The sequence below is a fragment of the Eschrichtius robustus genome, chromosome 11 (assembly GCF_028021215.1).
Source record: "Eschrichtius robustus isolate mEscRob2 chromosome 11, mEscRob2.pri, whole genome shotgun sequence".
Taxonomy (NCBI): domain Eukaryota; kingdom Metazoa; phylum Chordata; class Mammalia; order Artiodactyla; family Eschrichtiidae; genus Eschrichtius; species Eschrichtius robustus.
The window spans coordinates 112,118,658-112,145,606 of NC_090834.1; the positions used below are offsets into that span (position 1 = coordinate 112,118,658).

The window sequence follows — 26,949 nt, forward strand, 5'->3', positions numbered from 1 at the left end:
ATTTTTGTTAACAAATCTTCTCGTTTATTTGTTTAGGCTAAATCTTCCTAGTTGGGACTTCCCTGGTGGTCCAGTGGCTAAGACTCCATGCTCCCGATGCAGGGGGCCTGGGTTCGATCCCTTACTGGGGAAATAGATCCCACATGCCACAACTAAAGATCTCGCATGCTGCAACAAAGATCCTGTGTGCCGCAACTAAGACCCAGTGCGGCCAAATAAATAAACATATATTTTTAAAAAGTCTTCCTTCTTTGACATGACTGCTAAGGCCTAATGTCTTTATTTTCGAGACGGGGGACCACCTGCCTACCCGAAGCTTAGGGAACTTTCCTGTGGACTTGAGATCCACTTTTTCACATTCACCAATGACAGTAGAGAAACAGACATTTGTCAGATATAAGTTTTGTGGGGTTCATAAAGACGGATTGGATGTTGTTTTTATTTTATTATACATTCCTGTTTTTAAAAGAAAGTATGAGTGGGTGATAGGAATACTTACGTAACCCTAGATTAGTGGGTCCCCATGGCTGGGATGCTGTGGGTTTAGCGGCACAAAAGTCAAGATTTATCGAGCACGTGCTGCGTGCCGGGTGCTTTTTATAATCTTATTCTAACAGCTCTGGGAGACTGCCCCATCTTACAGATTTAAAACACGACAATCCGAAGCTCAGAGAGGCTACAAAACTTGCCCCAGGTCTCAAGGCCTAACCTGGTCCCCCCACTGATGCCAGGAGGCCTACCCGTCCTGAGCACCTCACAGCCCGTGGCTGGGTGGCGTGTGAGAGGGGCAGGGCAGGGTGGACGTCAGCAGATGCTTTATCCACAGGGCTTCTGACTTGCCTGGGGTTCCTTGGTTCCTTCTCCCAGGTTCATTGGCTCCAGTAATGAATGAGCAACAGACGTGTCAAGAGACACAGCAGGTCGTGGCCAGACCTTGGCCTCCTGGCCCCTGGGCCTGGTCCCTTCTGTGGGATCATCTGGGCTGTCACAGGGCTTCCCAGGTCGTGGGCCGTGGCGTGCTGCCCGGCGCCCAGCCCTCAGGGCAGGTGGAAACACCTCTAGGACCACGCTCCCGGGAGCCGAGTTACAGAGGATGCTCCTCGGGGCCTTCCAGGAATGTAAACAAACTCTCCCTTTTTGCTTTTATTTTTTTCAGCCATCAATAAGATCTATTGTGAATTCAGACATGAGGTTCCAGAAAGTACCTGGAAGATGTTATGGGGTTTACTGGACTTGAAGAAAATGACGAGATATGGGAACCCCAACATCCAGGAAATTTGGAAGAGCTCAGGCAGAGGAATGGGCTAGGGAGGGACATTTCTGTATTTTAAACTCACGGCTGCCCTCCATAACATGGAGCTACATATATGTTTGCAAATTATAAACAAATTGGTTGCAGAAGGTATCTTAGGTAGGCATGCAGAGACCTCCCAATAAACTCTTTTTTGACACAGGGCTGTTACTTTACGCAGTGTCCTGGATGGGTAGGATCTGAGCTTCTTTTCCAGTTCTGATCCCATCAGAAACGTCATGAATCCCAGATGGAACTGCAGTCCTTATCCAAATGGATTCTGTATAAACTTCCAATGGGGACATCAGCTCTGCCCGCAAGCAAAGGTGCTTCTCTGTCAGGGGCACTGCCTGTGGCCAGTGTGGCAGAGATGGGATCCCAGGGGACTGCTGATTGCACTGGGTGGGCTCACGTTCCTCGGAGCCTCTCCCCAGGCTCTGCGGCCAGGAGAGTTTGGTGGTTGTCTTTCTGCCCCCACCAACCCCTTGATCTCAGAGTCACTGTGATGTCTGCATGACCTAGGACAGGGCATGGCATCGAGCAGGTGCTCCACGAATAGGTACGAGGAAGTCGATGACAGGCAACCCGCAGGCCACTCTGAGGAGTCAGAGACGCTGGTCCATACCTGGCACTGGGACCAGACTATCCCTATCAAAAATGGGCAGAAGGGGCTTCCCTGGTGACGCAGTGGTTGAGAATCTGCCTGCCAATGCAGGGGACACGGGTTCAAGCCCTGGTCTGGGTAGATCCCACGTGCCGCTGAGCAACTGGGCCCGTGAGCCACAACTACTGAGCCTGCGCGTCTGGAGCCTGTGCTCCGCAACAAGAGAGGCCGCGACAGTGAGAGGCCCGCGCACCGCGATGAAGAGTGGGCCCCGCTCACGGCAACTAGACAAAGCCCTTGCACGGAAACGAAGACCCAACACAGCCAAAAAAAAATAAAATTAATTAATTAATTAATTTTAAAAAAAATTCCTAGTTCTCATCCCCTGGTTTAAAAAAAAAAAAACGTGTGCAGAAGGCTCTGCTCAGTATTCTGTGATAACCTGTATAGGAAAAGAATCTGAAAAAGAATGCTTACATGTATATGTGTAACTGCATCACTTAGCTGTATACCTGAAACGAACACAGCATTGTATATCAACTATACTCCAATATAAAAAATAAATGTTTAAAAATGGGCAGAAGAAAAAACAAAACAAAACAAAAAATGGGCAGAAGACCTAAATAGACATTTCTCCAAAGAATACAAACAGATGGCCAATAGGCACAGGGAAAGATGCTCAACATCACTAATTATCAGAGAAATGTGAATCAGAACTACAACGACGTTATCACCTCCCACCGGTCAGAATGGCCATCATCAAAAAGTCTACAAATAACAAATGCTTGAGAGGGTGTAGATAAAAGGAAACCCTCTTACACTGTTGGTGAGAATGTAAATTGATGCAGCCATTATGGAGAATAGTATGGAGGTTCCTTAAGAAACTAAAAATAGAATTATCATATGACCCAGCAATCCCACTCCTGGCCATACAACTGGAGAAAACTCTAATTCCAAAAGATACATGCACCCCAATGTTCACAGCAGCACTATTGACAATAGCCAAGACATGGAAGCAACCTAAGTGTCCATCGACAGAGGAATGGATAAAGAAGATGTGGTATACATACAATGGAATATTAACTCAGCCATAAAAAAGAATGAAATAATGCCATTTGCAGCTATGTGGATGGACCTAGAGATTGTCATACTGAGTGAAGTGAGACAGAGAAAGAGAAATATCACATGACCTAGAGATTGTCATACTGAGTGAAGTAAGACAGAGGAAGAAATATCATATGATATCGCTTATATGTGCTGTCTAAAATATAATAGAAATGAACTTATTTACAAGACGGAAACAGACCCACAGACACAGAGAGCAAACTTGTGGTTGGCAAAGGGGAAAGAGGGGAGGGATAAATTAGGAGTATGGGATTAACAGATACACACCACTATATATAAAATAGATAAACAACAAGGATCTACTCTATAGCACAGGGAGCTATATTCAATATCCTGTCATAACCTATAATGGAAAAGAATCTGAAAAAGAATATATATATGTATGTATAATTGAATCACTTTTCTGTTCACCTGAAACTAACACAAAATTGTAAATCAACTATACTTCAATTAAAACAAAAAAAACCCCAAAAAAACCTAAGACTATCCCTCTGCTCTTGTATCTGAGGATAAGATTGGAATGTGACCAGGCCCCAGCTTCCTAAACCAGGACTAGCCAGGGTGGGGCATGGTGACAGTCACAGAGACCTTTTTTAAGTACCTGAAACTATTTTTTTAAGGAATGGATATCATTATAAACTTTTGGAGATAATCATAGATTTACATGCAGCTGTAAGAAATAATATGGAGAGATCTCCTCACCCTTTACCCAGTTTCCTAAAATGCTAACATTTTGCACAATTATGGTACAATATCAAAGCTGGGATAACGACACTGACACAGTGAATATACCCAAAATTTCCATCATCACAAGGACCCCTCATGTTGCCCTTTTTTTTTTTAAAAATGTTGCATCTTTTTTTTTTTAAACTTTTTATTTTATATTGAAGTACAGTTGATTAACAATGTTGTGTTTGTTTCAGGTGTAGCCACATCCACCTTCTTCCCGCATTAACTTCTGGTATTCACTTGTCTTTATTTCTATGATTTTGCCATTTCAAAATGCTAAATAACTAGAATCACACAGTATGTAATGTTATGAGATTTTTTTCTTTGTATTTAGCATAATTCTTTAGAAAAGTAGCCTAAACTGTTAAAGTTTTAATGCCAAAGATACGCTTTTGCCAGAAAGTTGTACAATTTAGCAATACTTGCTTTTATACTTTTTCTTTACCTAATAAAATTTCCATCCTAAGCAGTGTGTCTTTTCATTCCCTGTGTGTGCACAAGCTTGAGTGTGATGTCCTTGGGAGATGGTATCTTACACAGAGGAAGGCACAGGCCCCGAGGATGTGATCTGTGGGCTGAGGGACTCTAGAATGGGGATTAAACGCCAGAGAAGCCTCTTCTCCTGGTTTGTGTTATTCCCCCCGGGGCCTCTGTCTCTGGGAACAACCCTGTCCATACAGGGTGTGTGCCCCACCCTGCCCCCCTTTCTCACTCACCCCAAACATCATCAGTCCTTGGAAATGCTCACAGACCAGCTGCTTTCTTCCACCCAGCACCAAGTGTCTTCAACTTCAAGTTCATTATTAAAGGAAATGCCATAACCACCAGTCTCTCTCAGGACAGAAACGTGGGTGTCATCCCCGGCCCTCACCTCCCTCACCACCCCCATCCCAGCGTCTGCTGCCCCCACTGGCTCTCCCAGATCTGCCTGCTCACCCTGCTGGTCCAGGGCACCGTCTCCTCTCCTACAGACTATCGAAAAGGCTTCCTGTCAAGTCTTGCTTTCCTCCTGGCTTTCCCTAATCCGCTCCACGGCCACACAGCAGCTGGAATGAGAGGTCTACAGCACAAATCCAGTCAAGCCTGCTGGGTCTCTGCCATTCTTGACTTTGCTTACAAGATGCTTCAAGAAGCGCCAGCCCTAGCCTTTGCCCCAAGCCCCATCTCTCTCCAGGGCTGCTCCAGCCTGCCTGCCCTGCAGTCAGGCTGAATTTCTCAGTGGCTTGCTCTCTGTTGGTGTCACTTGCAGGACAGTACCCTCTGCATGGAATGAACTTCCCACCCATTCCCAATCCCCTCCTCTAAGCCTCCTTCCAACTGGTCCTCCCTCCCAGGACCCTGGGAGGCCCTCTCTGATCCCCAGGCTGGGGCTGGTCGCCACACCATCTGGTGCAGTGCTAACTTAAACGCCCAGGCATGAGATGATCTGTCTTTAATGCAAGTCTCCCCGCAGCGAGACTGTGCCTCCGCCCGGAGCCCCGCGCTTGGGCTGGTCCCGGGTCTCGTCCCCTGTCCCGACACGGAACGCGTGAACCTGGGATGCTCAAGGGGAGCGGTCCCCAACCTTTTTGGCACCAGGGACCGTTTTCGTGGAAGACAATTTTTCCACGTGAGTGGGTGGGTGGGCGGATGGTTCAGGCGGTAATGCGAGCGATGGGGAGCGGCAGATGAAGCTTCGCTCTCCCGCCGCTCACCTTCTGCTGTGCGGCCCGGTTCCTAACAGGCCGCGGACCGCTACCGGTCCGCGGCCCGGGAGTTGGGGACCCCTGCTCAAGGGCACTGGCCGCAGCGCAGTAGGAACTACAACTCCCAGCATGCCCCGGCCTGCGGCGTCCCGAGCCCGCGGCGGTTGCCTAGCGACCGAGCGTGTCCCGGAAGGCGGCCAGCTCCGGCGGGACTTCCGGGGCGGTGGTTGCGTCAGATTCTGGAAAGCTGTCGGCGCGGCCGCGAGTGCGGCATTCCAACGATGGCAGGTTCCTCCGCGGAGCACGGTGAGTGCGCGCGGCGGGCGGGCCAGCGGCGGCGACCCCGGGCCGAGGGGCGGAGGGGCCACCCGGGATCTGAGGGGGCGCCGGGTCCCTGAGGGGCGGGTCTGAGGGCGCGGCGCGACCCCCGGGCCCCCCCGCCCGGCAGGCCCCGCTCCTCCAACCTCGCGGGGACCCGGCTCCGGCCCCGAAACTGCCGAGGCCACCCCGTCCCCAGCCCCGGTCCCCTCCTTGGGTCCTCCAGGTTCCATCGCGCCTCGACCCCGGGACGTGGCCCTGCGTTTCCCCCGCCGGTCCCTGGGCCGGACCTCGCCCCTCCTGTCCCCTGGACTTTGGGGGACAGGCACAGCCCTACGGTTGTTTTCGTTTCCGCCCAGCGCGGGCAGCACCCGGGTTGGCACTTAGGAAAATGGGGCCGAGGAAGCAGGGTACGCGGACATACAGGAAAGGGCTTGGGGTTTTACGAAGGCTTTCGGCTGCGGCTGCAAACGGTGGCCATTGGGACCTGCCTGGTCACAGCGTTATTGCCCCACTTTATTGCCGCCTCCGAGGTTCCGTGAGCAGCTCTGGCTCTGCCCACCAGAGTCACTCGTGTCGCCAGCCGGTAGACACGCTGCCCACAGGCAGACTCCAGGGAGCGCTGGGCCCTTGCTCCCTGCCCTCAGGCAAGACTGTAGGTGCCGGACAGACCGGAGGCTGTCCCTGGATTCCCGAGTCTGGAGCAGACTTTCTTCAGGAAGGACTCTCAGTGTGTAGTTTTTATTCCCCGGGCTGCCGGGTTTAGGCTGTGCAGGCTTCCTGGAGCCCTGTGATCCCTCTTGCTCCTGGGGTTCCAGGCGGGGAGCTCTGACCCACCTGGGTAACCCAGTGACGTGGGAGGCCCCTGATGACAGGGCTGCTGTGGTACCCACCTTCCGGGCGCCCCGCATTCCACCCGACAGGTGTGCCTGGATTCCAGCACCATCTCTGCCCACCTGGAGCCTCGGCCCTCGGCCCTCAGAAGTGCACCCAGACTCCTGTAAAAAAGCAGCGTGGTTGACACCCCAGTCTTCTGAGCGAGCCGGGCTGGGGACCCACCTCTGCCCCTTCCTCACGTGCAGCAGGGTAACACGTCCCTGCTCAGAGGATGTAGTGAGCATTAAAGGGGCTGGTAGAGGTTAAGGGTTTAGAAGAACACTTGGCATGAAATGGGCGCTGTGTCCAGGCTGAAGGCCCAAGCTTGTTTCTTTTCTCTCTTCCTTCCTTCCTTCCTTCCTTCTTCATTTGTGAACACAAACGACGTATTCGATTTTTGGGTTTTGGTGTTTTTAATTGCTTCAGAACTTGAGGTTTTCAGAGCCTTGGTAAGAATTGGCCTGTTTCTGGAGATTGATACCAGAGTTCTAGATATTCTTGGTTTCCGGGTTCTGAATGCTTTTTATTCTCAAGGTTGGATTTATCGAAAGTGACCATCTTTCCAGACTGTTTAAGGAGACCCTCGTTGAGAATATTCTTCCCATTTCTGATCATCTTCCTGAAGTTGGCTCAGAATGTCCATTTGGTTCCCTGCCGCCGGGGTTAAAGCTTTTCCTTTGTAGCTTGAACGTGCGGCCTGTTCCAGGGCCCAGTTTTTTTAGAAAGACGAGTCTCATCCCTGGGGACCCCAGGGTGGATGGAGCGCGTCTCAGAGGCCTTGCCCTGCAGATCAGGCCCCTTTGGTGGCTGTGTGTTAGGTCAGATTTGCAGTTTAATTTTTTATGCAGTTTAATTCAAAGGTTCTTCGTAATAACAATACAGCTAGCTTTTTTTCTTAGCATGAGTCTGCGTTAAATACATCTGCGGGGGACCTGTAATCCTCAGAGCAACGCTTTGTGGTCGATACTGCCCTTATCTTCCTGTGCAGGCAAGAATCCTGAGGTTCAGAGAAGTTAAGTGATTTGTCCAAGGTCACACAGCTAGCCAGGGCCTGTGTGACTGCAGCAGGGATGTTGGCTACTCTGCCTTGCTGCCTTTGATGACTCTATTCAGATGAACACCAAGCGCCCCAATTCCAGAGTGCATCAAGGCAGACAAGAGGAGGGAGCTGATACGCTTTCCTGTATTTCCCAGAGAAAAAATGAAATGTACGTATTTATAGACTACAGACGTTTGCTCATCCCTGAAGCCACGTCTCCCGGTCGGTATTTACATTTTAAGAGTTGTGAGAGATAGTGCCCTCGGGGGGAGATTAAACCGTTCCCAGTGTCCACACTGCTGTCCCCGGGCAGTGGTGCCGTCTGATCACCTGTGTGTCCTCAGGGCATCAGATCATGATGCTCCTCATGACCCAAAAATCCCACGTGAAAGACTCACATCTGCTATTTCAGTGGGAAATTGCCCCTGAGTGGTTCAAAATAATTTCCTTAAATAGATCTGTCACTTTATTTATTCAGTAGATGTGCTTCAGGCACTGGCTCTGCCGGACGCCGCTGGGCATGGAGATGCAGCATGCCTGGAGGAGAGTCTCGGCCTTCCTGGGCCTTCCGTCCAGCGGGGCCGGGTGGCCGGAGCCCAGAAGCCCAACACCTCCCCAGGTTGCATGGGCCATTCCTCTCTTGGTCACTTCCCGGTGTGTGTGCTGCCGGGTGGCCTGAGTCTGTGGAGGTGGTTCAGGGCCCAGGCCCCTTCCCTCTAAGGCTCCACAATCTGCCCCATGGGCAGGGTGGAGTGCAGGGAATCACGCCGGAGGCCCTGCCGGGCCAGGTCTGGACGCTGCGGTGGGCATTAGCCTGCTGGCCAAGCCCAGCCACGGAGCCCTGAGACAGAGGGCCCCTGTGCTCTGCTCCTGAGGGAGGGCCTGGCTGCAGGGCAGGTAGGGAGCCTCCCGAGAGAGGCTGGAAGCTGATCCTGGAGAAAAAAGGGGAGCGGGAGTCCTGGCAGAGAGCACCTCGTGCACTGAGACCTGAGGACCAGCAGCGTTGCTTTCCAGCAAGTTCCTGAGGCCAGAGGGTGGAGGAGGGCTGGAGGCGGGCCACGGGACCAGGTCTGCAAGGGCCTTGAGCACATTTGCGGAGTTTGGGTCTTGTCTTTGCGTTCTGGCAAGATATCTGCCCCCTTCCCCGCGTGTACCAAGGCAGGGAGAGCAGGAAGAACCCAAGACGGTGGTGACCGGTGGCCTGGGCCAGTGGCAGTGGTGGGTGTGAGAAGTGGACAGTCTGGGGAGGACCGGGGCAGGTGCTGGGCTTGCCGCGGGATGGAAGAAACAGCCACCCAGCTTCAGACCCAGTGGGGAAGGCGGCTGTACCGTTCCCGGACTTGCACCCAGTTGGAGGGCGAGACGTGGTGCTGGCGAGCAGCCTGTGGACAGGTGGCAGCTGGGCCTCCGGGGCTGGTGCTCAGGACAGAGGCGGCGCTAGAGGGGCCTGTGGGAGGAGGTCCTGCGTTCCGGGAGTGGGTGGCATTGCCGTCAGGTGCGTGCACCTGTCTCCTTTATGAGATTCGTGTGGGGAGGGGATGCATTCGTTCGAGAAGGCTTTTCCAGTCCCCTTTCTGAGAGCCACCTGGGCAGGCTGGGAAGCCCCACAGGAAAGAAAAGTGGGCCTGAAGAGGGACCCGGGGGGAGGGCCTGCTGCAGAGGCGGGCCAGGGAAGCTGGAGGAGCCTTTGCAGAAAGGGCCTGATCCATAGGGCTGGGTGCCGCCGGGGCCTCGCAAGGTGTGGACCCGAGAGGCCTTCAGCAAGTGCGGGAGGGGTGCAGACCCCCGCTGCGCCCGGCCTGGGAGCTTAGGAGGAAGGCAGACCTGCGCTGAAGGGGCCTGCGCTTCAGCAAGCCACCTGGGGGTTCTTAGCAGCTGAGCTCTGCACCCGCCCCACCCAGGTTCCGATTCCAAAGGTCTCAGGTGGGCCTGGAACAGGTGCTTCCAGGAGCTGGCCCTGCTGCCACTGCGCTGGAGCCTCACTGAGCGGGAGCCTGGCTGGAGCGAAGGAGGGGGTGAGAGAAAGCAGGCCTCGGGCTGTTGTCCAGCAGGTGTGAATGCTGATGGGAGGGAGCCAGGGGAGGTGACGGCTTGGTGTGAATTCAGTTCCTTACCTGGTTCTTGCGTTTGTGCGAGATCAGTAAGCCTTTTCTAAACTGTGAAGACCACGGTCCACGTTTAGGGCCTTCCCACACGCAGAAGGTGTGTGTCCTGGGATACGTTTCTGGATGGACCTGCGGTGGACCTGGCGGTGGGCGTGGTGCATGCGTGGGGCTCCCTGGGGAGGTACAGCGTGGCCAGTGGGCGCCCTGCTCGGGAACTATCTCCTCTCATTTTGGCATCACGGGCTGATAGCCAGACCGCAGTCTGGCCCAAACCCAGGGCCACTTGAAAGCTGACCAATTTTTAAATTTGTTTCCTCAAGTTACACTTAAACGCAGCTGCCACAGTGACCCCATGACTGTCCCCCTCTGCCCTGCGGGCTCCCTGCTCCAGACGGGGCTTTTTAAATGCGTGTGTGATCCCTGGGTAAACTCCTCCAGGGCAATTACAATAGTAGTAATACAGGAGCGATTAAAATAATAGTAATGGCAACTGCTGGGCGCTGGCTGTGTGCCCGGCGGTATTTCAAACAGTTTACAAGTGTAATTTCACTAATGCTCAACAGCTTTACCAGGCGTGTGTTGTGCGAGCCTGATTTACCCTTGAGAGGAGCCTGCCGGGTGAGGGAGGGGTGCAGACGCCGCTGAGCCCTTGTCCCCTGAACTGCTTCATTAGTGCTTTAAAGCCATCGTGTTGGTAGAATGTTTGACATGTTTTTCTCATTATAAAAATAACATATGCTTATTGTAGAAAGTGTGCGCAGCGAAGAAAAAAGAGGGACATAAAATGCCCTGTGAGCGCACCCCTCCAGGGTAGCCAACGTCAAGGTCAGGCAAGTTCCCGGGGTCTCTGTTCCCTGGAGTAGTTCCGGACTGAGGGAAGTCTGTCTGTCCAGTGCTGTCCTGGGGGTGAAGGGGCGGGGGGAGCTGGAGACCACACAGCTTCTCAGAGAGGGGCTGTCACCTCTGCTTCCTTCCTCTCCCTCCTGTGTCCTGGCATAGATGGCTGCACCAGAGAGATGCTCGGAGACGGGGAGAGGGAGCTTGGAGGGTCGGTGTCAGGTGACCAGCTGCCGAAGGACGGCCTGGCCCACTCCGGGATGTGTACCCCCCCACCGCTGCCCCCACCCCGGCTCTGTCCACCCTCTGGCAGGTCCTCTGACTTAGCTTTCGTGAACTGAATTTTCTCCATCACGAGAAAGGAGCATGCTTCCCGACTCCTGACAGGCTGGCAGGGCTGCTGGGGAACTGTGCCAGGTGCAGTAAAGTTCCCTGGAAGGAAGACTCCGTGCCAAGCAGTTTATGTAGAGTTAGGTTTCCCGGTGCCCAGGGCCGCCCTGGCAGGCGCTGCTTCCTTCTCCCTGGGTGGGAGAGAGCTGTCCTGTCAGAGAGGGGTGGGGGGCACAGACCCGCCTGGCCTTCCTTCACCGTCTCAGAGGGGATCTGAGCCCTCGGGCTGGGTCTTTAGGGCCAGCCGCCTGCTCCCGGGAAGGAAGGCGCGCTGGCGGGCGCTGCTCCGGGGCCCTCGTGGGCTCCCCAGGGTTCCCACCGGCGCCTTGGGCGGGAGGGGCCGCCTCTGTGTCTCTCTTTGCTTCCTCCGACACTTCCAAGAACTGGAGTGGAAAGTAGCTGCTTCTCCTTGTAGGTCAAGCGTGGATCAAAAGCAGCGCCCCCTGTGGGTGTGCGCCCTGGGGCAGCAGGGCTCCAGCTGAGCCCGCCACAGGGGTTAGAAGCCTTCTTAGACTCAGCCAGGTCCCCACCCTGGTTCCTGTGTACCGGGCGCTTCCCGGGAGAGGGCCTACGAGGCCCCGGAACGACAGGTGATGCCGGCCTCCCGCGGGCAGGCCCGCGCTTCGAGGTACATCTGCCGCCCATCCATTCGTTCAGCAAATTCACTGAGTGTCTTCAGAACCTTCCAGGCTTGGTTCTAGAGGCCGAGCATATGCTGAGTGAATGAATCGGATAAAATCCCGGGGGGTGGGGCAGACAATAAAGGAAAGAAAGCAGGGAAGCGTGTCAGGGTTAGAAATAAGCGCTGTGGGGAAATAAAGCAGGAAGGGGTCGCGGCCCCGGGGGGCGGGGGGGATCACTTGGTACAGTGCCCGGGAGAACCCAGCAGAAAAGGGGACACCCGTGGAGCCCCGAGAAAGGGAGGGAGGCTGGCTGTGTCTGGGGGAGGCTTCCAGGCAGGCAGGGTGGGGGGCATGAGGGGCGGGGGCGGGAGCTGAGGTCCGAAGGGTGTGGCGGCCCTCCTGGCCGGCGCGAGGACCACTCTTGGTGGGACGGGGGGGTCTAGAGAAGGAGCGTGAGCCACTCTGGCCACGGCGCCCTGCGGAGCCCGGATACCAGCGGGGGCGCCTGCATCCCGGGGTCCAGGCAAGAGAAGGGCCGGGCCTGCCATGGCAGTTGGGGTGAGAGGGCTGGGTTCCAGGTACGTTTAAAGGTGGAGGCCTGCACTATCCAAGGGGGTGGCCCTGGGTGTCCTGAGGGTACTTTGTAACGGGCAGAAGGGTATTCCAAGCCGTGTGCCTCAGGCCCACCCTGGGCTGGCGTCCCCACGGTGCGGTGGGCAGGGAAGCAAGCCGGTCTTCCTGGAAAGCCTGGGCTTGAGAGCCCAGGGAAGACGTTTCCCTGGTGCCCACGCCTTTCCTGGGGATGAAGAGGTCGGGGTTCAGGAGGTCCCCGAGAAGCCAGCCTCCTGGAGGCTGGGCCCTGGACGGTCGCAGCCCCTCCCTGGGGCACCTGAGGACGTCAGGAGATGCTGCCGGCTTTGGTCCTTCTATTGGCTCCTTCCGTGTCGCCCCCGTGCCCAGGAAGGCAGCTCTGGGGAGGCCCTGATGGAAGGGTTTCCCGCGGTGGAGACGGTGCAGGAGGGTCTCGTGTGCACAGCTGCTTCCCCACTCGTGTGCTCTGCTGTCTGTTTGCCGGCGTCCTGTGGGCTTGGTCGGGGCGAGGTCCCTGTTTTTGTGCCAGGCCTGGCCGGTGTCGGCCCACATCTCCTCCCTGCTCGGAGCCGTCCCGCCGTGGGTCCAGCACGGTGACCCAGGGACCTCGTGGTGTCAGGCAGCTGGCTCCGAAGGGCTGCGGTGTCGGGGTGTCTGCCCCATTCCCAGGGAGAGTGGGGAGCCGGGCTCGTGCTGTCCCACTCGGAGCCGACTCCGGGGCTCAGGGTGTGTCTGTGTGGAAGGGAACAGGCGCTGGGCCCTGTTCACACTTGTGCACTAGGACTAGGGACCAGGCTCCCTCCTGCAGCTTCAGGGGCTGGTCTGCGCCCCTCCCCCTGATCTCCTGCTCCGCCCCACCAGCCAGCAGGTGATGAACACGTCCGGAGGGTAGCTGGAGCAGTGATCAGGGACGTAGGGAGGAGGTGAGGGTCTCAGGGGGAGCAGGAGGGGGAGGAGGGGCTCAGTGGAGTCAGTGCCGTCTGCCGGCTCTGCCTGCTGGCTGGTCCTCACTCAGGCTGGGGTTCTGTCCTCCCACATCCTTCCTGATGATTCCAAGGCAGAGGAGTGGCCTCAGGTCGCTGAAGGGGAGCAGGCCTGTGCCAGGTGCTGGCTGGACGGTTGGCCCCCTCAGGCAGGCATTTCCGCGGGTGGGGCCGTGGTCCTCCCAGGAGCTGGGCCTTGGCCGCTAGAAGCCTCACCGGTGCCGGGTTTGGAGAGCTCTGCAGTTCTCACGCGCCACCCATCGCCCACCCAGGGGCTGGTCAGCATCAGCCCTCCTAGCACCCAGTGCACAAAAGGGTGTGTGCGTGTGTGTTTCTCTCTTTTTTTTTTTTTTTTTTAATTTTTGGCTGCATTGGGTCTTTGTTGCTGCACGCGGGCTTTCTCTAGCCATGGCAAGCGGGGTCTACTCTTCATTGCGGTGTGAGGGCAGGCTTCTCCTTGCGGTGGCTTCTCTTGTGCCTAGAGCACAGGCTCTAGGCATGCGGGCTTCAGCAGCTGTGGCTCACAGTCTCTAGAGCGCAGGCTCAGTAGTTGTGGCGCATGGGCTCAGTTGCTCCATGGCATGTGGGATCTTCCCGGACCAGGGATCGAACCCGTGTCCCCTGCATTGGCAGGCGGATTCTTAACCACTGCGCCACTAGGGAAGTCCCTGTGTTTCTCTTTAATTGAGGTGAAAATCACCAACGATGAGATTAACCATTTTAAAGTGTACAGTTCAGTGCATTTAGAACATTCACAGTGTTCTGCGACCATCCCCTCTGTCTAGTTCTAAAACATTTTCATCCCCAGATGGGAACCCACTGGCAGTCACTCCCCACTCCGTCCCCCAGCCCTGGGCACCCGCCCGTTCTGGACATTTCCCAGCCGGAAGGGTGACCCTGGGACCCCATTCTCTGGACTCACCCAGGCCTCCAGCCCCACTGACGCGTGTGCCTCTGTCTTTGCAGCTCCCGACTACAGGTCCGTCCTGAGCATTAGTGACGAGGCAGCCAGGGTGCGGGCCCTGAACGAGCACCTGAGCACGCGTAGCTATGTCCAGGGCTTCTCCCTGTCCCAGGCGGACGTGGACGCGTTCAGGCAGCTCTCAGGCCCTCCCGCCGACGCGCAGCTCTTCCACGTGGCTCGGTGGTTCAGGCACGTGGCCGCGATCCTGGGCAGCCCCCGCGCCCCAGCCCCGCCCTGTGGGCTCCAAGCAAGTGAGTAGCAGAGCGGCTCCCCGGCCGTGAGAACCTCCCCTCGAAGTTCTGTTCACACTCGTGGGCTAGGGGAGCCCACGAGTGTGACCTCCCTCTGAGGTCAGGGCCCTGAGGGTGCGAGGCGCCCACGGGGGAGCCCACGGGGCTGGCGCTTGTCCCCGCACTCAAGCAGCCTGGGGGGCCTGCCAGCGCCCCCCAAGGGGAGATGAGGACAAAACACGGAGAAGTCAGCCCCCGAGGATCACGACCCCAGCGACTGCTGTAGCAGAGCCTCTGGGAGGGGGGAAGCCCTGTGCCCCTCTCAGGGCCGGCCTTGGCCGTCAGCTCACTCCTGACCTGGCTCGGATTTGATTGGCTTCTTTTCCTTTATTCTTTCCCTAAGATTGCAGGGTGTGTGTCCACCAGATTTAGAATTATTGGATCTTAAGGAAGTATTTATGGACATGAACTCTTTGGAAACCAGAGAGAAGGCGTTCCTGGGCTTTGAGATAAGACCAGTCTTGCAGCTCTGGCCCCCACCTGTCGGTGTGGTGTGTCTGGACCCCGTCATTTCGGGGGCGCTTCTGGAAAGTCTCTGGGGCGCATGGTTCCTGGGTGGTCTCTCTCCTCCGGTGAATCGAGGTGCTTCTCCCATAATCGCCGGTGCCCTCAAGCAGCTCGGCCTCCATGGGGGGACTTCGAGCACGCACCCCCTTCAGCGAGAGGGGTCCAGTGCCGTCTCAGTGGTCCCTGCTGGGCTGGGCAGCCTGCGGGGGCCTTTTCCAGATCCCTTCAGCTGGGACGTTTGGACCGTTTCCCAGCTCCTGCACCTCTGTCTGGTCTCTGCTGGGTTCCCCTCTGTAACAGGGCAGAGGTGGGGTGTCGTTTCTCCAAGCGTGGGGTGTGTTTTGGTTTTCTCGGTGATCCTGCAGCAGACACCCCTTCCCCGGCATAGGTGGGAGCCTTGCTGTGTAGACCGTCTCCTCCCCGTGCCTACAGGCGGTGACCCAGGGGTGTCTGTGGTGGCAGGTGCTTCTCTCCCAGGGCTCAGTTGTCCCCCAGGTCCCCCCTCCCAAGGCATGGCCTCCGGAGGTGGAAGTTAGGGTGGGTTGGGGGCACAGCCTCGGCACGGCCTGTCTGGTGTTCCATCCGGGGGACTTGTGGGGAGAGTGATGTAGACACACGTGAGGGAAAGGCGGGTCTCTGCCCTGCCAGTCGGGGGGCCTGCAGGTTCGCCAGGGCAGTGAGGGAGGCACCTGGACGGCACCGACAGGACTAGTCACCGCCTTCCATTTCCAAGTCCCCCGTCACCAATGCCTCCTGGGGGCTGGCAGGGACCCCGAGTAGCCGGGGACGGCGGGTGGGCTGGCGCCCAGAACCCCCAGAGTCGGTGTCCTAGGCCGCGTCCTGGATGCCAGTGGCCGAGCGTCCGCCTCCCTGCGTCGCTGGCCCGTCTCAGACATCTCTCCAGCCTGTCCTGGGCGGGAGTGCCCCCTCTCCCAGCCCCTCGATCCCCAGCGCCCCGCCGGCCTTCCCTCCGTGTCCCGCTCCTGCTCGAGACCCCCAGCTGGACATCTCAGCACCAACATGCCCACAACTGGCTTGTCACCGTCCTCTGTGCTGGCCCGGCCTAGGTCCCTGTGCCTCTTCCCGTGTCCACGGGCTCAGCAGCCCCGGGGAGCCACTCAAACACAGGAGGTGGACCAGGGCTCTGCCTAAGCCCCTTCCCCACCTCTCTGTTCCTTCTCTCACCCCGTCCCCCTCACCCCCCTACCCGCCCTCCTGGGAAGGATCTTCAGGGCCTGCCCTTCGCTGAAGAAAGCGTGGGTCTGTCTGCGGCTCGGTGGGGTCTTCAGGGATGTGACCCTCTCTGCCGCCCCTCCTCCGAGGCTGAGGTGCGCGCTGCGCCCAGGGGACCGGGGACCTGGCTGGCGCACCTCCCTCCATCTCCCCTCGGCACTCTCCCTGCCTAGAGCCTCGCTCTCAGGGCGTCCCTGAGCGGCACGTGCAGGTTGTGTGGTTAAAGGTCAGGGGTTTGTTTCCCCACAGCAGCCACGTGCCTGGGGCAGAGCCGGGGCAGGACTGGGGGTGCTAGCGAGCAAAGGCCTGCGCGGTGTTTCAGACAAACCAGAGGAAGGGCAGGCGCCTCGGGAGGTCTGTGCCGGGGTTGGGGAGGGTGCTGTCAGTGCCGGGGGCGTCGGGGCGGGGAATCGCGGAGGGACCCTGGTGAAGCTTCCTTCCTGGTAAACCGGGGTAACACCTCCCGATCTTCCCCTTTGGCAGATGGGGATTGTGTGTGCCGGTTTCCTTGAACTGTCGCCGGCTGTGTGGCTGTAGCCACGCTTTGGGGAGCAAGAAAGCCCGGGTGTGACCCGGTGTCCTGGACAGTGTCCCGCTGGCCGGGCTCCCTGGCTGCACCCTCAGCTGTGTCCTGTCACTGCCGTCTTTTCGGATGAGCCTTGGTCCCACGGGCCCCGAGCCCCTCACCCTGGCCCCTGGCTCAGGGCGAGCACGGTGGTCGTCGGGCTCACGTCAGGGTGTGGGCAGCTCTCGCCGGCGTCCCCTGTTGTCCCAGGTGGCAGCTCTGTCTTTGTGTCGGGAGCCGGAGCATCTAAGCAAGGGGAGGGGTTGATGGAGGCATAAAGGGCCAGGTGGAGCCTCATCCAATGGTTCGCTGCGTTCACAGTGAGCCCTTAGACCACACGTGACCTCAGGAGGCATGCGAAGTGTGCCAGGTGTGCCAAGTGCCAGGGGGACTTGGGCTCGGCCACCTGAGAGTTTGCTGGCACTCCCTGGGGTCAGGAGCTGCTGGATAGCGCCGTCTGTCCCCCTCCCCGTCTGCTGCTCCTCCGCCCGCCTGCACACATGTGCACACTCACACACACACACAGCCACCTCCCACCCCCTTCACCGGTCAGTTACGTGCATCCTCTGGGTGGCACGTGGCCAGGCCCAGGACTGAGTGCTCCGTGACCCACAGTAGGGAGCAGAGGGTGGTCACCTGGTGGCCACACTGGACGTGGATTCTGTGCCGGGAGGAGGGAGAATCGCTTTGCAGACACAGAGGCAGGGGTCGGGGTTGGGGGTGGTGCCGAGAGTGGGCACCCGTGCCCTCAGGTGTGCAGGCGGTGTGCAGCCCACGCTGGCTCTGGGAGAGGGCTGCGGGGCACAGCTGGGTTCTGGGTGCAGGAGCAGCGCCTTGGGGGGTAGCTGGAAGGTCACCAGATGCCCCGGGCGTGTGAAGACTCAGCTTGGTGGCTCTTCCCGGCCCAGGGACGGAGCTGCACCCTGCCAGGCTCTCGGGGCGCAGGCTGTGTGAGGCCTGCCCTTCGTCCAGCGGGAGGCGTGGGCAGCAGGGGCAGGGGATGGGGCGGGAGGAGGAGGAGGTGGGGCTGCCGGGTGACTCTGACCGGAGGAGGCTTGGCTCCGTGAGCCCCTGACCTCCGCGTGGAGGGGACCCGGCGCTGCTCCCAAAGGCCTCTGGGGCCCATGTGGAGCCCTGAGTGCCGCCATCAGCACCGTGTCCGAGACCAGAACTGCGTGGGGAGGGGGCCGCTGGCCCGCAGCTGTTTCCGTCCTGACCTGGCTTCTGCGCCCGGAGGTGGCCCGCGTCCCGTGAAGCCTCCACGGGGGCCGCGCTCCTGGGGGTGTGGCCAGCTGCGCTGCGGTCCAGGCGTGCGGCCGGCCCGTGTGCAGGGCCCGCGCCTCCCATGCGCCCTCCGGCTGGGTCGGGCGCCTTGTGCTGGGCGCCGGCGGAGGGGAGGCTGGGTGTCATAGGCCTTCTCCCGCCCCGTGGGGTTGGGACTGTGGGATGCGCCGCCACTCAGACGTGAGCAGGCAGAGAGGGGGCAGGAGCGCTGGACGCGGGTGACGCTCTCAGGGTCCAGTTTCCCCTTGTCCCGCGGGTGACCCAGCTGTGCTTTCTCCCTGGCAGGCAGAGGCCGGCGCACGCAGCCCCCGTGGTCTCCCCCAGCCGGGTCCGAGCCGTGCCAGCTCCGCCTGTACAACAGCCTGACCCGGAGGAAGGTAGGGGGGCCCGGGGGGCAGGGGCGGCAGCTCTTAGGTAGTCGGCGAGCATCCTCTGTGTGGCCGGGGCAGGGCTGTCCTCGGAAGCACACCTGGCACACCTCAAGGGGCGTGCCCGTCGGCTTCCTGGCTCTGGCTGTGCTTGGGGCCAGGCCCAAGTATAGATGCTTGTGGCTTTTCCGAGCCAGGCCAGGAGCCAGCATGCTCTTGCAGGGGACCTGTGGTGGCAGCTGGTGTCCCAGTGCCAGCCAAGCAGGGCCTGTTGCTGTTGGGGGCCCAGCAGGTGTGGGGACGAGGGCAGTATCGGCCAGGGTCGCTTAGCAGGGCCAGTGGCTCCAGAGATTTTGAAAAGGACTCCGGCCGAGGGCTCGTTGGATTGCCGTCAGCGAGCACCCTGAGCAGATGGGAGACGGGGTCCCCCCTCAAGGACTTAATTGGTGACAGCGGCCCCTGAACTGGTCTGAGACCATTGGGCCGTCGGCGGGAGGCCTCGCCCTCTAGGCTGGCTCCTCTGGGAGTGCGGACCCCCCCGGGCATCTGTGAAAGGAAACCTCCCCGCTCACGTCGTTCCTGGGGGCAAAGGCTGGGCAGTCCCTGCGCTCAGCACGGGGCCTGGCTTGCAGCAGGTGCTTGATGAATGGACGCTGCTCTTGTCAGAGCAGCAAAAGCAGGAGCGTCCGTCTCCTTGACCCCCAGCTTGCGTCCACGAGTGGGATCCCTGGGAGGAAGAGGCCTGCCCCCATCCCAGACGACTGTGACTTTCCCGTAAAACTAAGCAGTCCTCGTGGAATGTGTATGAACCATTTGTCTCTGGCGGCTGTGGTCCTGCACGGGGCCTCCTGCATCCTTTGTGACGGTCATTCCTTCATTTCCAACCAAGGATGTGTTTGTACCTCAAGACTGGAGGAGGGTGACATGGTACTGCTGCGGGCCCACCGTCTACGACGCCTCCCACATGGGGCACGCCAGGTAGGGCCGCACCTGGGCGCCGCTACAGGGACCCAAGCTCTGAGAGGAAGCTCAACGCCCAGCTTTTCCTCTTATTTTCAAGAAGAAAAATTTTCATTCCGTCAGTACTACATATTCGCTGTAGAAAAACTGGAGAGACCAGATAACCAAAAAGAAAAAGCCCGCAGCCCCGATGTTACTCTCCTGGACTCTGACCGATACTTTCCTCCGTGCGCCTGGCAGTTCCTCCTCATCCAAGGCTCTGGAGGTGGGGGGAGGGGGAGCCCGGTGCTGGGATCCCGGACACCCAGACCCGTGGCCAGTGTGCAGTGCCCCCCGCCCTGCAGTCACGAGTGGGGTGGGCATGAGAGTAGTGGCTTTGCGGGGAAATGCCGGGGATCTTTTTCCTTGCACGTGTTTTAACTGCAGAGCCGAGGTGATGTGCGTGATGTGCCGTGTGGAGAGGTTTGTCTTTTCATTGCTCTAGGTCCTACATCTCCTTCGATATCTTGAGAAGAGTGCTGAGAGATTACTTCAAGTTTGACGTCTTTTATTGCATGAACATCACAGACATTGATGATAAGGTAAAGGGAGTTTTCAAGGTTAAATTTTAAATACAGTGGATGGTACGAGGGAAGAAATGACTTTGGGTAAGTTAATAAAGTAACGTCGGCTTGAGTGCCCTCAGCCCAACACGTGCTGTTTGAATCCCCTCCGGGACTTGTATCATGGTTTATGCAGATGATGTTGTCCTGTATTCAGCTGTTTGGATGCTGTTGGGAAACCTGGGGAAATGTTAATAACAGCCGGTGCTCCAGGGAAGGCGCGTGCTATAGTGTCTGGCTCTGCCGGGAGGCCGGGCCTGGCTCAACATGTTCGGACAGTCCCGGCGTCGGTGGCAGGGCGGTGTGTGTGGGTGTGAGCTCGGGCACCGCCCGGCGCTCTGCACGGGGACCCGGCAGGTGCTGAGCTGACCCCCATTTCCCTCCTCTGCTCCCAGATCATCAAGAGGGCCCGGCAGAACTACTTGTTTGAGCAGTACCGGGAGAAGCAGCCCCAGGCAGCGCAGCTCCTGGAGGACGTGCACGCCGCCCTGCAGGTGGGCCCCCTGCCGGTCCTAGGTCCCTACGTCCCCACGTCCCCGTCCCGAGCGCAGGGGCTGTCCTCGGCGCGCTTCACAACGTGTAGGCTCATGACGTCTCGGTCGCGGTGCTCCCCTGGCCCACGGGGAAAGCCGCCAGGACAGACGCACACGGGTGGGTCGGGGGTAGTGGGTGACCGTTGTTGCCGCTTACGGGAGAACATCAGAACCGGTCACAGCGACCTGCGCCGACTTGTGAATCTTCCACGTGGAGCTCACAAGCAAATGACACGTGTGTGACCAAGACGCAGAAGCTGTGCTAAGCTTCTCAAATGGGTGGTGCTGGAAAGTTCTGGCATTATTTGAAGAAATGCTTTCCAATTTAATACTTTTGTTTTGAATAAACAGTATTACAAATGATGGTGTCATAGTGAGGTCAGGAAAAGGCATTTTCTTCTTTTTCATAATTGTTATCTTTAGTAATTGCAGTAATGATTGCTGTTGTGCTTTTGATGTTTTATCTCTGGAAGAAGAACGTAGGAATAAAATTAGGGCTTAGCAATCCTCTAGGCGGACGAGGCGGGCCCACTGGGCGGTGGCGCCTTCGTGGTGGCGGCGGTGAGTCCCCAGGTGACACCCGCGTGTCCCGGGCACGGCCTTGGGACGCTGCCATGCCCGGCTCACTCAGACGAGGCAGCGCAGGACAGCCTGGGCCGACGCTCTGCGCACACAGACCTCTGGGTCGCCACGGGCAGTGGGCAGAACTGGCCCCTCGTGCGTGGAGACACCTGGGGACACGGGGCACTGCGGAGCGGGCGTAACAGCTGTGGCCTCTCCTCACGCTCGCAGCCGTTTTCAGCGAAGTTACGCGAGACCGCGGATCCCGACAAGCGGCAGATGCTGGAGCGCCTGGAGCGCGCGGTGCGGCTGGCGGCGGAGCCGCTGGAGGAGCCGGCGCGGCGCGGCCTGGCGGGGGAGGAGCTGGACGGCCGCGTGCAGGTGAGGCTGAGGTGGGTCCCGCCGGCCCCTCGCCTTTGCCCCCCTGCCTTCCGGGAAACAGCAGGTGCTCTCGGGGCGGAGCGGGCTCCTCAAGGTGCTTCCGACGCTCGCTGTGGACTCTGGCCAGCGTGGGCACGGGCAGCACCCGGGGCAGGCGGAGCGAGAGATGCCGGTGGGCCTGAGCTCCAGGGTCGCGGGGCCCCGCTGGGCTTGAGCCTTCCCCGCGGCGGCCTCCGGCCCCTGAGGGCTCGGGGTGCCCGGCCTTCCTCCGGGCCCGACGGCCCTTCTCTTCTGCGCCGGCGCCCCCTGCTGGCCGCCTGCAGAACCGCGGGAAGGACGCAGCCAGGGAGGCTGCGGCCGAGGGCGGCGCGGACGCGTAAGGGGGTGCCCGCCTGCAGGGCCCCCCTCTTCTGGCGCCTCGCGGGGCAGGATGCTTGGTGTTCTTGTCCTGAGCTTCGGGAGGAGTCAGGCGCACGGGGTCTTGGGGACGAGGGCTTTCCCGCGGGCGTGCTTCTGAGACGGGCCACACGAGGTCCCGCCCTCCCTGCAGTGGATGCCTCGGGCCCAGCCGTTTATTTCTTCTGGGAAGCTGGTTACGTTTCCGTGTTACCAACAGTGATGCTGGGAATTCTCTTCCCAACGATTCCAGTAAGGTCCTTTCTATTAGAATTGTGGTAAAATGTGCATAACGTACAGTTTACCACCTTAACCGTTTTTAAGTACATTCACATTGTTGCGTAGACATCACCACCGTCCATCTCCAGAAGTTTTTTCATCTTCCGGAACGGATGCTCTGTCCCCATGAAACATTCACTCCCCTCCCCTCCCCCAGCCCGGGCCCCACCGTCTGCTTTCCGCCCCCGTGAATCTGGCTTCTCCAGGGACCTCATACAGGTGGGATCACACAGTGTTTGTCCTTTTGTGACTGGCATATTTCACTCAGCAAACTGTCCTCAAGGTTCATCCACGTTGTAGCCTGTGTCAGAATGTTCTCTCTTCTTAAGACTGAGTACTGTTCCGTGATGTGGGTGGACCACATTTTGTGTGTCCTGTCATCCTTTGATGAACGTTTGTGTTGTCTGTTGTGAATCATGCTGCTATAAACATGGGTGTGCAAGTATCTGTTCGAGTCCCTGCTTTTAATTCTTTTGTGAGTATACCCCCAAAAGCAGGTTGTACGCCAACTCAACTTTTAATATTCTGAGGCACTGCCGTGCTGTTTTCCGTAGAGCACAGGGGTTCCAGTGTTTTCACATCCTTGTCAACCCCTGTGCTTTTCTATTTTCCTGACTTTGCAGGACATTTGGTCCATGCCAAGAGGTCCTTGAAATTTGGTCCCATCCAAAACGTCCATGGTTATATCTGGTCCATGCCAAATGGTTTTAGATAGGACCACACTTCAAAGACTTCTTGGTGTGGACCAAACGTCTTATGGACCAGATGTCTTACGTGTAAATGTATCCTCCTACTAACATGCTTCCAGTGTCCTGTTAATTTGCCTATACACCAGCACTTTGTGTTGCTGAATTCGTTCCTTTTTATCAATGGAACGTATATTGTAAAGTGGTAATTACTGTGGTTTGAATTTGCATTTCTCCAGCCTCTCCTGAGACTGAGTATCTTTTCACATGTTCGCTTGCTGGCTGTAATTCTGAACATGCATCTTCTGCCCCGTTTTCCACTGGGCTGTTTGTCTTCTTACTGGTTTGTAAGCATCCTTAGGTTTTCCCCAGACACTAATCCATTCTCATTTAAATGTGTTGCAAGCACCTTCTCCTAATTTGTGACCCTTCTTTTCACTTCCTTTTAATAACAGAGGGGCTTAGTTTTAATGTATTCAACTTTATCAGTTTTCCCTTTTATACTTGGCATTTTTGTGTCTTAAGAAATCTTTCTTGCCCTGAAACGTGAATATATTCCCCAGTATTTTCTTCCGAGGATTGTAAAGTTGTACAGTTCACATTTAAGTCTTTGACCCCCCAGAATTAGTTTTTGTAAGTCGTGTGGGTAGAGATCCAATCCCCTCTCCCCCGCACAAATATGGGCGGCCCCCCTTTCCTCAGCCCCTCTGTCGTGTGTCGTGTCTCAGTTCTGTTCCATAGGCCAGGTATCCACCCTGTGTGAGTCTCACCGCGTCTGTCACTGATGCCTGGAGAGGTAGGAAGCCTCACCTTGTTTTTGTTCTCCAGGTATGGTTTTTTTTTTTTTTTTTTTTTTTAAGATTGATTGATTGATTTAATTTATTTTTGGCTGCGTCGGGTCTTAGTTGCAGCACGCGGGATCTTTCGTTGCCGCACGCGGGCTTCTCTAGCTGTGGCGTGCTGGTTTTCTCTCTCTAGTTGTGGCGTGCTGCCTCCAGAGTGTGTGGGCTCAGTAGTTGTGGCTCGCGGGCTTAGTTGCCCTGTGGCATGTGGGATCTTAGTTCCCTGACCAGGGATCGAACCCGCATCCCCTGCACTGTAAGGCGGATTCTTTACCGCTGGACTGGCAGGGAAGTCCCTCCAGGTATGTTTTGAATGCTCCTTGCTTGTCGAGTCCCATACAAGACACTGCTGGGGTTTTATTTATGTATGTATGTATGTAAGTATGTATGTATGTATGTATGGCTGAGTTGGGTCTTTGTTGCTATGAGTGGGCTTTCTCTAGTTGCGGCGAGAGGGGGCTACTCTTCATCGCGGTGAACAGGCTTCTCATTATCTTCACGGGCTCTAGGCACGCAGGCTTCGTAGTTGTGGCACATGGGCAAAGTAGTTGTGGCTCTCGGGCTCTAGAGCACAGGCTCAGTAGTTGTGGCGCACGGGCTTAGTTGCTTCGCGGCATGTGGGATTTTCCAGGACCAGGGCTCGAACCCATGCCCCCTGCGCTGGCAGGCAGATTCTTAACCACTGTGCCACCAGGGAAGCCCTTAAATATTATATACTGAAGGATCATTTCAGAGCTCCACCTTTGAATGTGTTGATCCTCTCTATTCTCTCTTTCTATTTCACAAAAAGAATTTTTTAAAGAGTTTATTATTTTAGAGCATTTCAGGTTCACAGCAAAACAGAGGTTTCCCGTGTACGCCCCACCCCACCCCCATACACAAAGAGCCACGCCCACTGTCAGCATCTGCCCCCCAGAGCGGTATGTTTGTTACAACTGGTGAACCTACACTGACACATTGTCATCACCCACACAACGGTTTACATTAGGGTTCTGTCTTGGTGTTGTACATTCTGTGGGTGTGGACAAATGTATAGTGATACGTATCTGCCCTTAGAGTGTTACACACAGCAGTTTCCCTGCCCTAAAAATCCTCTGTGCTTCACCTGTTCGTCCCTCCTTCACCCCAACACCTGGTAACCACTGATCCTTTTACTGTTTTCATAGTTTTGCCTTTTCTGAATATCACAGAGCTGGAATCATGCAGTATGTGCCCTGCTCAGATTGGCTTCTTTCACTTAGTAATGTGAATTTAAGTTTCCTCCGTGTCTTTTCATGGCCTGATAGCTCATTTCGCTGTAGCACTGAAGGTGAGTTCATTGTCTGGACGGACCACAGCATATTTACGCACTCACCCACTGAAGGGCATCTTGGCTGCTTCCAAGTTTTAGCAGTTAGGCATAAAGCTTCTGTAAACATCCATGTGCAGGTTTTTGTGTGGACATAAGCTTTCACCTCTTTTGGGTAAATACCAAGGAGCATAACTGCTGGCTCATGTGGTGAGAATAGGTTTAATTTTTGAAGAAACTGCCAAACTGTCCCCCAAAGTGGCTGCACCATTTTCCATTCCCACCAGTGGTGGATGAGAGTTCCTGTTGCTCCAGATCCTCACTGGCCTTTGGTGCTGTCGGTGTTCCAGACTTTGGCCGTTGAAGTAAGGTATGGAGTATGTCGTTGTTTTAATTTGCATTTTCCCTGATGACACACGATGTGGACCATCTCTTGATATTTATTTATTTGCCATCCTTGTGTCTTCTTTGGTGAGGTGTCTGCTAATGTCTTTGGACCTTGTTTTAATCAGGTTGTTTTCTCATTGTTGAGCTTTGAGAGTTCTTTGTATATTTTGGATAACAGGCCTTTATCGGATGTGTCTTTTGCAAATATTTTCTTCCGGTATGTGGCTTGTCTTTTCATCCTCTTGACAGTGTCTCCCAGAGCAGAAATTTTTAATGGTGATAAAGTCCGGCTTATCAATTCTTTTCTTTCATGGATCATGCATTTGGTATTGTGTGGAAGAAGTCATTGCCAAAGCCAAGGTCATCTAGGTTTTTTCCTGTGTTATCTTCTAGGAGTGTTGTAGTTTTGCATTTTACATTTAGGTCTGTGTTCCATTTGGAGTCTTTTTTTTTTTTTGAAGTGCATAAGGTCTTGGTCTAGATTCATGGTTTTTGCATGTGACGCCCAGTCGTTAAGCACAGTTTGTTGGAAACTGTTTTTGCTCCTTTGCTCCTTTGTCAAAGAACAGTTGGCTATATTTATATGAGTCTGTTTCTGGGCTCTGTTCTGTTCCATTGCTCTGTTTGTCTGTTCTTTCACCAACACCACACTGTCTTGATTATGGTGGCTTTACAGTAAGTCTTGAAGTCGGGGAGTGTCAGTCCTCCACCTTTGTTCTTCTCCTTCAATATTGTGTTGGCTATTCTGGGTCTTTTGCCTCCTCTCCATGTACACTTTTTTTTTTTTTTTTAATATTTATTTATTTATTTATTTGGCTGCGCCGGGTCTTTGACGCGGCATGTGTGATCTTTTAGTTGCGGCATGCATGCGCGATCTAGTTCCCCAGCCAGGAATCAAACCCGGGCCCCCTGCATTGGGAGCGTGGAGTCTTAGCCACTGAACCACCAGGGAAGTCCCTCCATGTACACTTTAGAATCAGTTTGTCAATATCCATAAAATAACTCGATAGGATTTTGATCAGGGTTGAATCGAATCTACAAATCAAGTTGGGAGGAACTGACACCTTGACAGTATTAAACCTTCCTATCCCCAAACATGAAATGTCTCTCCATTTCTTTCATCAGAGTTTTGTAGTTTTCCTCATGTAGATCTTGTACGTATTTTGTAAGACATATATATGTGAGTATTTCATTTCGGATGCTGATGTAAATGGTATTGTGGTTTTAATTTCAAATTCCACTTCTTATTTCCTGGCCTGTAGTTTTGTCTTCTTTCCCAGTCAATATACGGACGGTCCCCCACCTCTGACAATTTGACTTAGGATATTTTGGCTTTACGACGGTGCAAAAGCAATAAACATTCAGTAGAAACCATACTTTGAATTTTGACCTTCTCCTGGGCCAGAGATATGCAGTCCAGCACTCTCTCGGGTTGCAGGGCACCAGCAGTGAGCCTCAGATCGCCAGGGTAAACAACTGACACACTTAAAATTACTCTGTGCCCAGACAACCATTTTGTTTTTCACTTTCAGAACAGTATTCAATACATTACATGAGATATTTCAACACTTAATTATAAAATAGGATTGGTGTTAGATGATTTTTTTCCAACTGTAGGCTAATGTAT

General features: G+C 56.0%; 1 protein-coding gene across 3 annotated transcripts in view; it reads left to right on the forward strand.

The window, feature by feature from the left end:
* Window positions 1–5,665: 5,665 nt before the first annotated feature.
* The window catches only part of CARS1 (cysteinyl-tRNA synthetase 1), a 47,648-nt gene continuing 26,364 nt past the window's right edge, over window positions 5,666–26,949 (forward strand). For 2 of the 3 annotated variants that reach the window (XR_011075356.1, XM_068554530.1), the window contains exons 1-7: window positions 5,666–5,740; window positions 14,163–14,411; window positions 18,325–18,416; window positions 19,297–19,385; window positions 19,852–19,948; window positions 20,365–20,463; window positions 21,295–21,444. Coding sequence is in view for 2 of the 3 variants with exons in the window: in XM_068554530.1 (XP_068410631.1) it covers window positions 5,716–5,740; window positions 14,163–14,411; window positions 18,325–18,416; window positions 19,297–19,385; window positions 19,852–19,948; window positions 20,365–20,463; window positions 21,295–21,444 (801 nt within the window). In the remaining variant the exon portion in view is untranslated. The remainder of the gene's footprint in view (window positions 5,741–14,162; window positions 14,412–18,324; window positions 18,417–19,296; window positions 19,386–19,851; window positions 19,949–20,364; window positions 20,464–21,294; window positions 21,445–26,949) is intronic. The other variant, XM_068554531.1, reaches the window with a different exon arrangement.